The sequence below is a fragment of the Petaurus breviceps genome, unplaced genomic scaffold, assembly GCF_028583685.1.
Source record: "Petaurus breviceps papuanus isolate PSGF00001 unplaced genomic scaffold, PetGlider_PUasm1.0 688, whole genome shotgun sequence".
Taxonomy (NCBI): domain Eukaryota; kingdom Metazoa; phylum Chordata; class Mammalia; order Diprotodontia; family Petauridae; genus Petaurus; species Petaurus breviceps.
Window position 1 is genome coordinate 12,980,562 of NW_027186457.1, and position 16,166 is coordinate 12,996,727.

At 36.0% G+C, this 16,166-nt stretch overlaps 1 protein-coding gene across 16 annotated transcripts in view; it reads right to left on the bottom strand.

The window, feature by feature from the left end:
- The window catches only part of TFDP2 (transcription factor Dp-2), a 172,534-nt gene that overhangs the window by 7,933 nt on the left and 148,435 nt on the right, over window positions 1-16,166 (bottom strand). For all 16 annotated transcript variants that reach the window (XM_069104662.1, XM_069104661.1, XM_069104659.1 and 13 more), the window contains 4 exons: window positions 13,451-13,519; window positions 9,656-9,807; window positions 6,295-6,461; window positions 111-216 (listed from right to left, as the gene is read on the bottom strand). In XM_069104662.1, coding sequence (XP_068960763.1) covers window positions 111-216; window positions 6,295-6,461; window positions 9,656-9,807; window positions 13,451-13,519 — 494 coding nt within the window. The remainder of the gene's footprint in view (window positions 1-110; window positions 217-6,294; window positions 6,462-9,655; window positions 9,808-13,450; window positions 13,520-16,166) is intronic.

Sequence of the window (16,166 nt, forward strand, 5' to 3'; positions counted from 1 at the left end):
CTCTTCTGAAGGTGTCACATAGACCCGTTGCTCTTCCTTCACATAGGATTAGGCTCTTTTTGTTCTGTGCATATTTTAGAGTTTTATACATGAATATTCTGGAAGCTTACCTTGACTGTGATAAAGTGGTACCACTGGTCATATCTAAATTTGGAACTGACTGGGTTGAATTCAGAAGTAGCCCCTGATTCAACCATGAAGGTCCCGTAGACATATCTAAAAAAACCCACAAAGACAGGAAGTACATATGGTGCAAATTTCATGGCTGATATTGTACTGTTAACAGTTCTAAGAACGGCTGGAAAAGTAAGAGGATTAACCTGATCTTAACTGCAGCTAAGAGGTTCCCTTAAATCTACCTGTCATTTCTCTGAGAAAGTCGCTCCAATTTTCTTTAGCACCTTCAAAAAAATCTATAGAAGATGATACTGGGGAAAAAAGAAAATATTTCCCATTCACTTATTTCATAGAAGAAAGGGAAAAAAAAGGCAACACTTGAGGTATGGGAAGAAAAAGAAGACAAAATTAATTTCTAAATGTGAGGAAGTTGAGAAAGACTTTAAAAAGTTTCCCGATAGTCAAACTTCCAGTAGAATTGCCTAATTGCTTCCAAATCACTCTGAGCTATTATCATTCAAGTTACTACACATCTTATTGAATAAATATTAGCTAATTCTATGATCATTAATGTGTTAGCAAGAAATAACTTATTCTCAGAGAAAGCAAGTTTGATCAGCAATAAAATAGGATCAAGTTTCCATATTTGGTTCATTCCTTTTTTTTCTCCCCCAAAAGACCTGAAAGAACTATGGTGTCAATAGGCAAAGCAAGGAGTTGGTGAAGAGAAAAAAGTAAATGCGAGTCATAAAACTTAAAGTAATAGAAAAAACCCAAAATACTCTGAAATAAAAATACAATTGGAGAGGCAGTGTGGGACAGTGTGAGAAAGCTAGTCTTAGAGTAAATAAGATTGGATTTCAAAGCTCTCCTTATGAAACGTAACAGGTACAAAACAGTTGCAAAATAGCTATCATTGCATTGGCAAGTGTTCCTTATACCACTGAAATCATAGTTTCAGACTAAAAAAAAAAGTTAACTAAAGGTATAGGAGACAGCGAACGACAGGGCTGAAAATTAATTTCCCTCTCATTCCTCTACAATATTATACATCTTATAAAATATTTATTCAACAAAGTTTTGAAGCATTTATTAAGTTCCTCCTATGTGCTAGGAATTGGGCACATAAAGACAAAAATTAAATGGTGCCTGCCCTCAAGACACTTACGACTGAAGGAATACAACAGTAAATATGAGATAATTTGAGAGGGAGAAAGTCAAACTCAAACACCATTAAAATACTTATAGTTATAAAGATATAATCCTTTTCTGACAATAGAGAGAAAATCATGTTATGTTAAAGTCACAAGGAACCTTAGAGATGATAATCTATTTCTGCCCTACCCCATCCTCCCCCATCTAGATGAGGCTGAGACTGAGACTCAAAGGGGCTGAGCATCTGATCCAAATTCATACTCCTAGTCAGTGCTAAAGGGTGTAAGTCAGGGGATATAATGAAATTCCTGTGCAAGTGTGCTTTTTATATATACAAATGGTACAAGTGGGAAAACCACCCTCCCTGGAAGTTTGCACAAAAATGTAAAAAACAAAAAGAGGTTAACAAGGACTTTGGGAGTTACTGTTTGAGAACTTGTTTCACACAGCCTGAAGTCATTTCCTACAGCAATTCAAGTACTCATGCTACTCCAATTATGGGAGTAGTTAATAACATACAAGAATTTAAATGACCAAAGGCATAAATTCACAAATTCATGCAACATCAAGTTTTACTTATACAAGCAAAGAAATTTCCTCAATAAATTTTGATATAATAACCCTCGCTATCCGTCTTAATAGTGACATTAAATGTCCTCTATATTTGGTAATAAAAAAGGCTGAAAGTGTAAGTTTTATTTTGTTACTGAATATGAGCATTCCTGAAATAGCTGACTTTTTTCGGATTCGAGCTGACATCAAGTGGTGTTGTTCTCAGATATCTGGTTGCTGTCTTTGTCATGGACTAGTTTTCTTCTGTACTAAATGATAATAGATACAATTTAATAAATCTGCAAAGTCAAGCTTTAGGTATAAAGGGTTAAACTTTTCAAATTAAAGCACAACTCTAATTTAATACAAAGACAGATGCACAAAGGTATATTCTAGAATTTTTAAGCTATCCCCAAATCATATGAATATTGTACCAATGTAGAATAATCACTGATTATTCTAAGTCACTGTAAAGGTCATTTGGACTTAGCAGATAACTGGTAATGCTATTAACAAGTGATTTTCTTTCCTACAGAATACTGCTTTTAAAAAGTGGGAGTTTTTTTTTTAAAGTGGGCAATTTGCTGGGGACCTGAAGGCCATTTTGCTTTCAGAAGTGTCTATCACATGTAATGGGAATGGGAATTTGAAAATCTTCCCTGCTTTGAAATTATACTTTGCCCCCTGAGAGGCTGAATGTGGTCATATGGAGCCTATGGTGGGAGAAGTTTGCTGAAGGGTGGAGCTGAGCCCACAGGAAGCTGGGAGTCAGAGCAAGCTAGACGGTTTAGAGGAGAGGATGCTTCTGAAGGAGACAGATAGGCTTGTGAGTAAATATTGGTCCTGTGTTGGTTTGTTGGAAGGCTAAAGGCTGGTGTGACTCTCTGCTATGTTGTGGTGCATTAACTTCTGTGTTGGATTCAGTTTCCTGGTATCTGAATAAATGTTTTACTTCTGTCTTATATATGGAGAGTCTGTTATATTTTGCCATTGAGCACCATACAGGTGTATTTATAGCAACCACAGGCACTCTGAATATCACACTGGCGCTATACCATAATAGCATTTATAATGATAGTGTCTGCTTAAAGAATAGTTTGAATTTAAGGGGTGAACAGTTCTTTCTGGATCTGGTTTGGATTTAAAAATAAACCATCAAATCTAAATCAATCTTTCTGGTTTGGAAAGTGAAAAGATACAAGAGCACTTGAAGGGAGGCTGACCACCTGGACAGCTGGCCACAATATAGCTTGTGCTTAAACATCCTATCAGAATGCCAGAGAAGAGGCTGACGGTGCTTTTATCAATTCTGCTCATGAAAAACAGTATAGAGAAATAGGAAGAATACTAGATATAGCACCAATAGCTTTGTTTTCAAGCCCAACACACTGTGCATCCTTGGGAAATGCAGCTTTAAAAAAAGTCACCATATCTGCAGTCCAACCATCCTCTACATACAACTGTGACAATGACACACTCCCGACCAATCTCATGTGGCTGTGAGGAAAAGAGCTTGGAGAGCCGTAAAGCATTATAGAAATGCGGACCATCAATGTGAAGCTGTAACTACTATTACTTGCTTTTCTTGCTGTGCCTTTCTAAAACAGGAAGACAACAACATGCAAACGGGTGAGGGAGCCATTACATCAAAGCTGTTGGAGCTCCTTGCTTCAAAAGCCTCACTTCTGACTGTACAACCCCTCCTGGTCCTAGAGTGCCCCTTGGCACTCCCTTTTAGAGACTGCTCATGACTAGAGGAAGGGAAGTGAGAAAGATATGATTACAATAAAAGAAATAAGAGCTTTATAGTATATGGTATCACTGAGAAATCTGGTAAAAGTGATAGCATTTTCTCCTTTTAGAAATGTTTCACCTTCACCAAATTTAGAATATAAGATAAATATAATTTAATATAATATAAATATTTTAGATTTGTTTTCAAATTTCTAAATTTATTTATATATAAAATTATTCTCTAATATAAGCTAAAAGGCAGATCAAAGTTTCATTCTAAAATTTTATCTGCCAAAATACAAGGTTTTTTGGTTTTGTCTGTCCAAGTCTCACTTCAATTATTACACAAATGATAAAGAGATCTATAACTTATTACTGTATATATAATTAGGATGCAAACATTTTATACTGTTCCTGTTTCACTCAGCGGGTGTTTATTCCATGTGTTCAGGTAAACAAAATGAATATATTAACTTTAACCTCATTTTCTCATGAAATAAATCAGACAACTATATAAGACTTAAGTTCTCAGAATAGCTGACTTTCAGTATGTTAAATAAAAGCAAGTCTGAACAGGGCAGACAAACTGAAGCCAGGACTCCCAAGGTGATCCTAAGATTTATGGTTACTTTCAGTCAAAAAGACTATTACTTGTTTAGGAGACAAATTAGAGGCAGCCAGGTGGGATAATGGCTAGTAAGAGGTTTGAAGCCAGGAAGAGATGTGTTTGGATCCTGCCTCTGACACTGACTGTGTAACTCTGGGCAAGTCACCTGCCCTCACTGAGTCTCAGTTTCTTCCTCTGTTCAATAAAGGGGTTGGATTCAATGGCTTTTGAGGTTGATATTCCCTTTCAGCTCTTAAGTCTATGATCTTAGGAGAATATGTAAACCTATGGCTCAATCTTCATTACACCTTTGTTCTGAGATATTAACAACGGAATGAGTATATCACAAAGCTGAATGACTTATGTCAGTATTCATTCATGTAATGCTCAATGACAAATCTGTTCCTTTGCTGCAGTGCTTTTAAAAATAAAAAGGAAGCCTATTTGTATAAGCAAGCTGCAAAACAATTATTCATGTCCCTTTACAATTGAAAAAGCGTGAATTTTAAAAAAAAATTGGAGCTAAAAAGGTCATATCCCAGCCCCAGCCAGTAAATGAGGTCAGGAGCAAGTCAAAACAACAGGCCTGCCTGCCTAAATCTCCCTGGGGACTATAAAAGAATAAACTAGAGGGAGTTTATTGGTGTACTGAGTAAAGTCCTCTGTTCAGCCCACTGCTAAAATGCCAGTGTGACTGGGATTCCAACTCCAAGTTGTGGTTAGGAGGCAAAACAGCCCAACAATCCCATGGAGAGCTGAGAGGGAAGAGAATTTAGGCAAAAGGACTAAAAACAAGCTAACTGAAGAGTTTCTGATGCTTTCCTGTTACAGTTCCTTGTATTTTAAATGAAAATTAAACAACTTTCATAGCACCAACAAACATGCTCTTTCCCAATTAAAAATGTAAAATAAAACATCTGAGAAAGACCAAAATGCCCTTAGCTAGGTCTGCTGTGACAAAGCACTTTCACCATCTGGGTCTCAGTGGCCTCATATACAAAATACCTAGATGATCTTTAATATGACTGTGATCATAAGGGCCATGCCCAACACTTGTAATCATAATATTAAAATGTAAATTAATACAATCTTAATGCTTTTATGTATAAACTGACACAAACTCAGATTACAGTGATTCTCACTCCTAACAATGAAGAGATTAATAAAATCACTGTTGATCAGCACACTGTAGGCCAGTGGCCACTGTTAGGAATACAAGGAGGCAGCATGATGCAGTGGGCAGAGAAGTAGGAAGAGAAGCATTTGAATCCTGCCTCAGACCCTTTCTAGCTGAGTTTTACCCTAAAGTCAGCCTTTCAGTGTCTCCTTTTTACAGATGAAGAAACAGAGTATCTACCTCACAAGAAGGTTTTGAGGACCAAATCAGAAAATATATGTAAATTACCTCAAAAACCTTAAATGTTAGCTATTATATTAAAAGTTTTTCTCTTAAATAGATTATAATAGTTATTTTCTTTAACACTACTTTCACTATCACTCATTTTATCAAACTATCTTTATAGAAAGCCCAAGGCAAATCTGGACCCAGGCTAAGGAAATATCACACATTCTAAATTAGTAAAGTCCTAAATTAATGAGACTGCAAGAAAATAATTTCAGGAAAAACTATTGCTTTAAAAAAAATCTTTTTAAATGGACATTAAAAGAGACAGGTTTCTTTTGAAAACCAGGCCTTTTGCTCCTTTACTTCAAAGAAATTTGCTGGTTAGGAAAATTTTTACACAATAAAAAATCATTCCTTTGAGTTCAATATCCCAAAATCTAAGTCTCTGTCAACTTATCATATGCTTGTGTGGACAACAAAGTGAACTGTATTTATCTTATTTCTATTTATCTTTTCCAATTTTACAAACTTTGGTGCCAGCCTCCCTGAGCCATTCATCTATATTCAGATTCAAGGTTTTAAAAATCTGTCCTCAGGCAGAAATCCTGCCACTTCTTTGATCACAGAACCTTTTCTCTATCTTTTATATATCATTCACTAAGGAGATCTTGCTATCTTTCATAAACTGCTTAAATGGCACCTGGAAATAACAGCACATTGAAAAGGCATGGTAAAGTTGCTGAATTTTAGTCTTCTCAAGGAAAATTATTCTAAAACATCTTACCAGTGATGTAACCTTCTAAAGCCTTTGGCACCAATGATTTTGCAACTCTCAGGTCCTCAAGTGAACATTTGCCTGTTTCCAGGCCAAAAGACATTCCCATTCGCTTCAACACCTCTATATCATCATGGATCTCAAAAGTGTTGTCAAAATTAAAAAGATACTCGAACCTGCATCAGAGAAAAAGGTAAGGTTTTTTTTTAGGTATGGGATTTGTTTTCAGTATATACATTATACAAGGTATATTGAAACGTAAATATAAATTTTAAGAATGGATAGAAATTTCGTTGAAATTCCCAGTGGTTAAGTGCCATTCAGCTGTGTTTATGAAACGAGCATCTCTGCAGAGTTCAAATGATCTAGTTTCCTAATTAAAGCAACTTATCTGTGAGGGAACATAGGAGAGCATAAACCTGTAGTGCTCATTAAGCTGGCTCAAACATAAGGCAGAAAATTTGCACTGGCAAGAACCTTTACTTACTCTAAACCCAATACATATATTCCTTTGTAAAAGCTACACTATATTGCATTAAAAATAAAAATAGTGAGGACAGTGGCAACCACTTCCCCTTTTCACCTTAATCTATTGTTAGGTGGTCTATTGTGTCTAAAGTGAAGAAAACACATTTTTGCACTTTGTACTTTTTGTTCTCAAAAGCCAAGAGTGGCTGCTGTTCACTTGTTCCAGCAGTGTCTGACTCTTTGTAACCTTTTTTTTTTTTTTTGGGGGGGGGGGGGAAGGTAGGGCAACTGGGGTTAAGTGACTTACCAGAGGTCACACAGCTAGTTTTTTTGGGTGTTAAGTGTCTGAGGTCACATTTGAACTCAGGTCCTCAGTCCTGTGATTTACCAGAGGTCACACAGCTAGTTTTTTGTGTGTTAAGTGTCTGAGGTCATATTTGAACTCAGGTCCTCCTGACTCCAGGGCCGGTGCTCTATTCACTGCGCCACCTAGACGCCCCTCTTTGTAACCTTATTTACGGTTTTCTTGGCAGAGATATTAGAGTGGTTTTGCCATTTCCTTCTCTGGCTTATTTTACAAATGAGGAAACTGAGGCAAACAGGGTTAAGTGACTTGCCCAGGATCACACAGCTGGTTAAGTGTCTGAAGCTGTATTTGAACTCAGGAAGATGAGTCTTCTTGACTCCAGACCCAGCACACTCTGTGCACTATGACACCACCTCACTGCCCACAAAAGAAACAATTTTTAGCTTGGCAATTATCTCCCCCTTTCACTTCAATTTGATCTACTGTGATATGGCCTACTAAGTAGCAAAAACACATTTTTTTGTACTTTGTACTTTTTTTTTCAAAAGCCAAATGTTGACTGCCCCACATATGTGAACAGAAGGAGTATCTAAAAACCAAATTCTTCTCTTGTTCACTCCTTCACAAAGCTACCTGGCTACCTAAACTCTGTACTTCAAGGCCTATGTATTTGTTTAGTTCTTATAACTAGTATAATAGCATTATCATGTGGACACACGGCTATTTTTCTTTGGATTTCTCTTTGGGGTACATATGGTAAGCAACATGGTTTTTGGAAAAGGGCTTGAATGAAGATATCAAATCAAATTTTAGCTCTTTGTCTTTATGCAGAGATCACATTCTCTAAACATCACCAACAGAGGTAATCTGGACAAGCACATCCTTACTACAGAAAATCACCAGCAAAAATTAGTTCTGTGGGCATCATCTTAAGTCCAGAGTACATTCTATTCTCAAAAGGCAATTCTAGAAACATTAATAGTGACTGACACATAGCAGGTGACTAAAAACCACTGACTGAACAAGCATAAAAATTAATAATAGCACAATAACACACTTAGGTGAAATTCCAAAATGTAGGAGTCAAATAAATGCTGATTGGGAATGTTCAAATAATCTGAGGTATACAGTTTAGAAGAAAGACAAAAAAAAAAACAAAGAAAACAAAGTAGGAGTAGACAGATATCAAAATTTTAAAGTGCACACTTTCGATATTTAACATTCATCAAAAATGCTTTCTTAGTAACTTATGGGAAAACACACCTTGGGTAAAAATAAAATCAGACATTAATGAAACTGAATGACAAAATTTTGGGGCGCTGGACTAACAAGTTTTGATAGGCTCCTGAGCCTTGTTCCAAACTCTGAAGAGCCATTCTTAAAAAGTCACTAATGTACATGAAAATCTTGCTAACTGCAGAGAAGGGAGAATAAGTCTACTATTTTTGTAGGTCCATAGTTCCCAAAGTTTCTGTCATCTCCTTAACCTTCAAATATGCTGTGAAGAGTAATCAGATGCAACATTATAGAACCATCCCTCAGTGACCAGTAGAATGCTGACTGATATCTTCCAAAACATGACAATGGTTTTATTGAAAGACTCCTAGTGAGATTGATTTCTAATAGATCATTTTAATTTTTGCAAGTATCTGAAATGTCATTTTAAAAAATATGCACAATAGGGACAGCCTAGTATAGCATACTGACTCTATAAGCCTCAGCAACTTTAAGAAGTCAACATATACAGAACAAAAATCCTCAATATGAGTATGTGCTTTTGCTTAACATGAAACTTATCAAACCATATCACATATATAAAGCCATGTAATAAATAAAAACGAGGTTAATTTAGCTTGTGCAAAAACACCAGGGTGACTTGCAAGAACTCAGACTGGCAATTCAATGGAAAGATCCTACTGGAATCTTGCTAAGGATTTTTAGCATTACTTTATAGCCACAGACTTTTAATGTGTGACTTTTAATGATTCCATTTCTGATTATTAATTATTTCTTTCTTATTAAATTGACTCTGAAAAGGTTAATTTTACACAATCCAAGTAGAAAGATTCTATTTTATGTATGTGGTTTCTCCAAGGATTAGCATATTTCCAAAGATCATATCTATGAATATGATATAGAAGTAATTAATGTATGTGTTCACATGTAATATTTTAGGAGTCCAAACACTGCAGTGTATACAATAGTATCCAAATACTACAGAATATACTATCGCCTCAGGCAATTTGTCAAGTAAACATTTTGCTACTGCTGCCCCTAAGGTTATCACTCCCCTTTTTAAAAATTCTGTTTCCTCTCATGAGCTGATCCAGGTGCCCAGCACTAAGAAGAACACAGCAGAGGCAAAGGAGATCTAAAGAGAAAAGTAAAATACCAGGAAGAAGAAAGGACAGTGAGGCCCATGGGGATAAATACTGATGGTCAGAGGAGTGCAGCATGCCATGACTGCCATGTGCTGCTGGCTGTCCCAAGTCATCAAATCAGAGTTCACATGCAGGCATGAAGTCTCTTGGATAGGAATCTGAAGATGCATTTGCTTCCCAAAATGAAACCACATCCCACCTTACTCACACTTACTTGTCACTCGAGATGCTGCAATCTATGACAGTCCTTTTGCTTGTGTTGACAATTATAAAAGGCAGTTGTATTGTGGAGTTCAAAGCTGGTGGGCCCTGGTTCTGCTGTTCATTCTGCCGATTCCTTTGTACCAGATTTTTAAAAGCGATTTGCTATACAAAGTAAGAATAACAACAATGGAATGGGATAAGTGGATGTGATTCATTAATTCGAACATCATGGTATTTAGAATATATTTAGAGAAATGGCTAGGTGATGCAGTGAATAGAGCACAGGCCCTGGAGTCAGGAGGACCTGAGTTCAAATCCAGCCACAAACACTTAACACTTACTAGCTATGTGACCTTAGGCAAGTCACTTAACTCCAATTGCCCTGCCTTCCCCCCTCCAAAAAGCAAAAAAAAAAAAAAAAAGATGTCTAGAACAGATTTAGAATCGGACAGTTAATTGAGGCTGTCATTTCTTTAAGGTACCTACCCTGATGTTTCGTAACAAGATGAACCTGCAAGAAGAGGCTACTAGAGAAGAACAGCTTGGCTCAATGGCTGGGTTTCCAAGAGGAAAAATGAATTTAAAAAATTATCACATTGTAATTTCAGAAGGAGACTGCATCATCTAAATTTTTTTAAAAGGAAATTTAGTAACATTCAGTTAGTAAGTCATTAAACATCTATTCAGCACCTCTTCTATACCAGGCACCGTGCTAAGCTAAGTGGCATGGAGGATGGAGCACTGGGTCTGGAGTCAGTCAGCCAAAATTTGAACCCAAGTTTAAATTCAGTCACAGATGCTTCCTAGATGTATGATCCTGGATAAGTACTTAACCTCTGTCTGCCTCAGTTTCGTCAACTGTGGAATGGGGATAATCACAGCACCTCTCTTTCAGGGTTATTGTGAGAACCAAATGGGCTAATATTTGTAAAGTGTTCATCACAGGGCTGGGCTCATGGCAGGAACCTATGCTTTCTTCTTTCCCTCTCCTAAATGCTGCAGTACAAAGTAAAAGACAGCCCCTGCTCTCACGGAGCTCTCAAGTCTAAAGCAGGAAGACAACATGCAAATGCCCATGTACAAAGAAGTCATGTGATTAGAAAACATGTCTGACCATTCATTAATGCACATTAGCTGGCATGTTACTCTGCATGAAGGGTGTCGGTTCACCAGTCCCACTGCTATGCACTTATATGGTAGTTGTATGGTATCACAAATATACCTTAAAAACAGGTCTGTCCAGCTACATGCATGTGCCATGTTGTGATGTATATCATATGTACCACTTGGAACATGCATACACACATTCACAAGGCAAAATAGCCACGCATAGTATGGCTGGGAGACAGGAGTCTAGCGGATTAAAAAAATAGTATCTGATGGGCTGTCTCTTGATATGACCACGAGGATAGTTAAGATCACTCCACCTTTTTAGTGAGGACAGAAGCTGTTCCCTACACTTCTGATGACCTTAACCAGAACAAAAAAAGTTCAGTAAGTAGACTTAGGTCACCTGTTCCCTGCCTGCTCGTGGCCACAGGTGCCAGACCTGTACCCTCAATTCCTCCCACTTAACTTCAGTGGGACAATTTGTACACACATTTTGTGGGAATAAGCTACCTAAATCATGGGATTGTTGTTAGAAAAATGCTTGAAAAAAAAAAAGAAAAGAAAAATGCTTTGTAAACTGTAAAGGTGCCAAATAAATTGGGCTGCCATGTCATTACTAGTCTATTGTTTGTGGTATAAATAAAAAATAAGGAAAAGCAACAATAGGAACTTTTTTCAGTCTCATCCTTCAGGCTGAACATCTAATGGATAGATTACACAAGACAGGGCTTTCCTAAGACCAAGTGGTATCCTTTCTATTTAGCATAAAATCACCAGGGATGTGCCCAAGGTCATGTCTTAAAGACAGCTCCGTTAGGGTGAACTGTGAGGTTAAAAGTGGGCAGTTTTAAACAGTTCTGAGTGTTAGAATTTGAAACAAGCTTTTCTTTAAAGTTCTGAGTCAATTCCAGCAAGACAATCTTTACCATAGACTACCTCTTGGTATCCTATGGAAGGCACCTGGGGAAAATGGAAAGGTGAATGAAAAGTATATATAATTATAGTAAGACATATGAATATAAGATATATATATATATATTTATATATCAATGAGAACTGAAATGAAATGAAGAAAAATGAAAATTAAGGTGAGAAATAGGAAAGATGGCAGATTAGGAACTCTTGGCAAATCAATTGCACCAAGGGAAAGGAAAGACAAACTAGAGGCAGGAACATGTCCATCTCTTGCCAGGGCATAGATACTGAAGTGAATTTAAGTAAATGGTCAAATGAGTTGTCTACTAAGACCTTAGACTAACAATTATCTAAACAAGTCAAAGGCTGGTTTAACTCATGAATTCATTCCTTATCCTGTGTTTCCCAAATCTTCAGCAAGGTTTTTATTATAACACAGGAGTCATTGAGTAACAATTTGTTTCTTCAACTCTGTTTTTTATCTATTCCTCTGTTTTGCTTTTTCTCTTTTTTCCTATGCTCTCTCCTCAGACATAAGACCAAGAAGATAAGAGGAATAAGAATAATCATTTGTAATATTAATCAAATTCCTGTAGAATTAGTTGACCTATGCCATACATATTATATAAAAAAATTTAAGCAGAAAAAAACAAAAAACCACTTTCAGGAAGATTTCTTCTTTCATTTGTGAGGATAAGAGAGTATGTGGTGGAAAGAAAACCAGATGAGACCTGAGTCCAAGCCCTGTGTGACAATGGGTTAGTCATTCAATATTTGTGAACCTTTTCTCACCTTAAAAAATGTGCAATAATATTTACTCTTCTCTGTCTCACAGACTTGTGAGGAAAGCATTTTATAAAATTTAAAGTACCATATGAGGCATTATTACTATGAAAAATTCAGTAAATTATAAGGGGAAATCAAACAAGTAAAGAATATTTTTGTCATACAGAAAATAAATGATTATCCAAATAGTCCAAAATTCAAGTAATTTAAGCCTGAATTATGTATTTACACATATTTAAAATGTTTGTAACCAGTAATAATGGCTCAGACTTTCTGCTGAGAAAGATAAAACTCTCAAAGCCCTTCTGGCTCTATTTGAAGCTTATCTGATTATAGAGAAAATGGCATTATTGTATTGTTCAAAGTGCATTTTTATACCAATTATAATAATCAACAGCAAAAAAGGTTATTCAGCCCAACCACCCGGTGACTCTAATTCACATGATTTTATACAAAGATTCCATTATGTACAAAAAACATCCAAACTCCTAGTGGTGACCCAAACAATTGCAAATACAGGGATCCTTATTTAAACACTACATTTCTTTTTCTTAAACAGAAAACTACTTCAGGTTCTGATACTTCCATGTCATAGTCAGAGAAGGCTCCTATGACTGTACAGACTCCTAAATTGTAACTAGTATGAAGGAGCCTTAACAGTTATGTCCAGAACGACATTAACAACAGCAGATGCTAGGGGTAAAACATTTACATTTTTCAACATAAATCCTTCGTTCTTTTTCTATAAGAAAAAGGTAAGTATACACTGTAAAAAGCTGAATCATTTCCAAAGCCAAGAGGCAGAAAGTGGCTGAGGCTAACGTGGTATTGAGATGCCCCTGGGCAGAGAGGCTACTGCTGCTCAACACAAATCCATTCCCCAAGCATCTGCAAGTCAACAGTTAGGAGCATTCTACAGAGGAGGTTAAGACAATGGAAACAGCACACGCACACACATGTGCACACACACGCACACGTGGACAAACCCACATACCTGCAGCAGCAGCTCTTGCAGCTGAGCCCTCTTCTGCTTTATCCGCTCTATTCGCCTTTGCTTCTCTATCTTTAAAACATGGATTAAAAATAACATCAATATGAGACTAAAGAATAAGGCTGTGCCTCATCTTTCTTCCTTATCCCCTTTTCCGTGACAGTAAGAACTTTCATCTAGTAAACAGCTCATTTTAATAACAGCCTCTCATTTTGTTTCTTGACAGAATGTGAGCAGGCATGACAGTACAGCACTTGTCATCAATAGCTAAATCCACCTATATTTTAAAGCCACTGCTAAAATTTTAGTAGCTAGTAGAGCACATAGTGTCCAATAGCATGATGGCTGAATAAAATGATATAATAAAAGTTAGCTAAATTAGCAAAATTGTTCATGAAGATAACATCACTTAATCTAAGAACCAAATACTATGCGACAAATCCCCCATTTGCGGACATTTTCTTCCCTTAATTTCATGGTTTTCCCACAAAGAATAGAAAAGTTATTTTCTTTGGTCTGACTCTCCTATCTCCTTGCTTGCCTGAACAGCTTTCTCTTCCAGGGCCCCACCATATACCATTTACTAGAGTTGCTGGTCTGTTCTGTGCTGTTTCTGTGCACTTTGGCCCAAGTTTGTTTTCCTCTAGTTAACTATCAGAACACTTGATCTTTCACATTCCCAATCTTTGAAATAAAATAATTTTTGTTTAGAAGGCATTTTGATTAACTAATTCTTTGAGTTTATTGATGGCAGTCTATCTAAAAAAGTCAAAAGGTCTCCACCAGCATTGGAGTCATTTTTGGTATCTAGCTCATCTTAGCAATAGTCAAGGAAGACCTTTCATGTAAGAGGCTTTTTTTTTTTTTAAAGAAACATGCTGTCAAATCAAGAAAAATTCAGCGAAAAAAGCCCCCTATTTTAACTTTTACATGTCACAATTCCTTGATTCTGTATATAGACAGGTTGAACACACATTATTTCAGACCTGCTGGGGAAAACGATCGGAGAGAAACATAAAATCAACCTTAATTAACTCAACAGCTATAAAATCAGCTCAAATCATCTATATTTATAGCCATTAGAGTAAAATTATCCCCAAACCAATTTAAAGAACAACATGCCATGACAAAGTTTAATTCAGGAAGGATTTTCTTAAACTTTGGCTTTAATGAGAGAGCATATCTAGAATGAATAGATGTTTTGCACTTTAATTGTGTACAAGGTGATTTCAGCTTTTTATGGTTATTGGTTTAAAAATATTCAGACAAGACATATATGATCCCATATGACTAAAAGGAAAGTAGGTTCAAGAAAAATGCAAGGCTCAAGCAAAAAATCATTATGGACCATCACAAATGATTCTGATGAGGAAGAAAAGAGAAAGCATCTAAAGAGATCAAGTGGAATCTATGATGAATTCAGATTTGAAGATGGTAGGTAAGAAAACATAAAGTTGTTAAAGATTAAGAGTCAGTCCTAAAAAAAGGTGATCGATGGATAGAAAAGTTTAAAAAAAAAAGAAAAACTATGATTGACCATCTGAAAACCTATTCAAAATCACTAAAAATCATAGAAACAACAAATTTAAACTACTCTGAAGAATTTCACACTACAAATTAGAAAAGATGGTAAAAGGATGTGGAGGGTCTGTGGAAAGACACACTAATCTACTACTGCTGGTTATGTGAATTCTGTAAAACAATCTGAAATTGTTCAAGACTTAAAAAATTTCACAACTAAAGTTTATATAACTCAAAGATGTTAATAAGAGCAAGAAAAGATATGTATGTGTGTGTGTGCATATAGACATGCATATGTATATTTGTAATAAGAAAAATGGGTCTTAAGATCAAGGAAAAGCTGAATAAATTGTAGTATAGATAGGCATATATATGGTACAGTACTGCAACGTAATCCATGAAAAAACATGCAAATTTCAGAGAAACATGTCTAGTACATGCAGAATGAGAAAAACAAAGCAAGAAGAATTAATCCTACAACGACAACAAAATAAAGACAGATAACAGAAAAAGTAAGTAAAATTGATTAGTTTTGCCTAATGGAACTGGAAAATAATGGACAATCCAGGAATCAGATGATTAAATTAAAATGAAGGCATACATTCTTCCTTTTGCTAATAATCTGTGAACTATAAAAATGGAAAGTGATGTGTATTAACAGGCTATTAATTCTTTAATGTTTTTCTTATTCAGTAAATATATTTTATGAGGTTTTAGTATTTGAGGGTAGTGTTTATTACATAAAAATAAAACATCAATAAAATAATTTTTTAAAACAGATCAGGTTGGGGGCAAGGACAAGAAGCAAGATTATAATCAAAGGTACATAAGAGTGTTTTAATGTTACTATTATTGAAAATGAACTGAGACTTACGAAAAATGCTGAGGACAACAAAAAGGATTTTGCGTGTATATGTGGAGTGGTAGCTAGGGCAGTGTCATGACGAGATCCCAGGACCAGGATTCAGGAAGACCTGAGTTCAAATTCAGCCTCAGATACTTCCTAGCTGTATGGATCTACTCAAGTCACTGAAACTATTGAGGCTTGCTTCATCATGTATAAAATGCGGATAATAACAGCATCTACCTCCCAGGGCTGTTGTGAGGATAAAATGAGACAATATTCGTAAAGTGCTTTGCAAACTTTAAGACATTATATAAATGCAAATCAGCATTACTATTGTTGCTATTATTACTA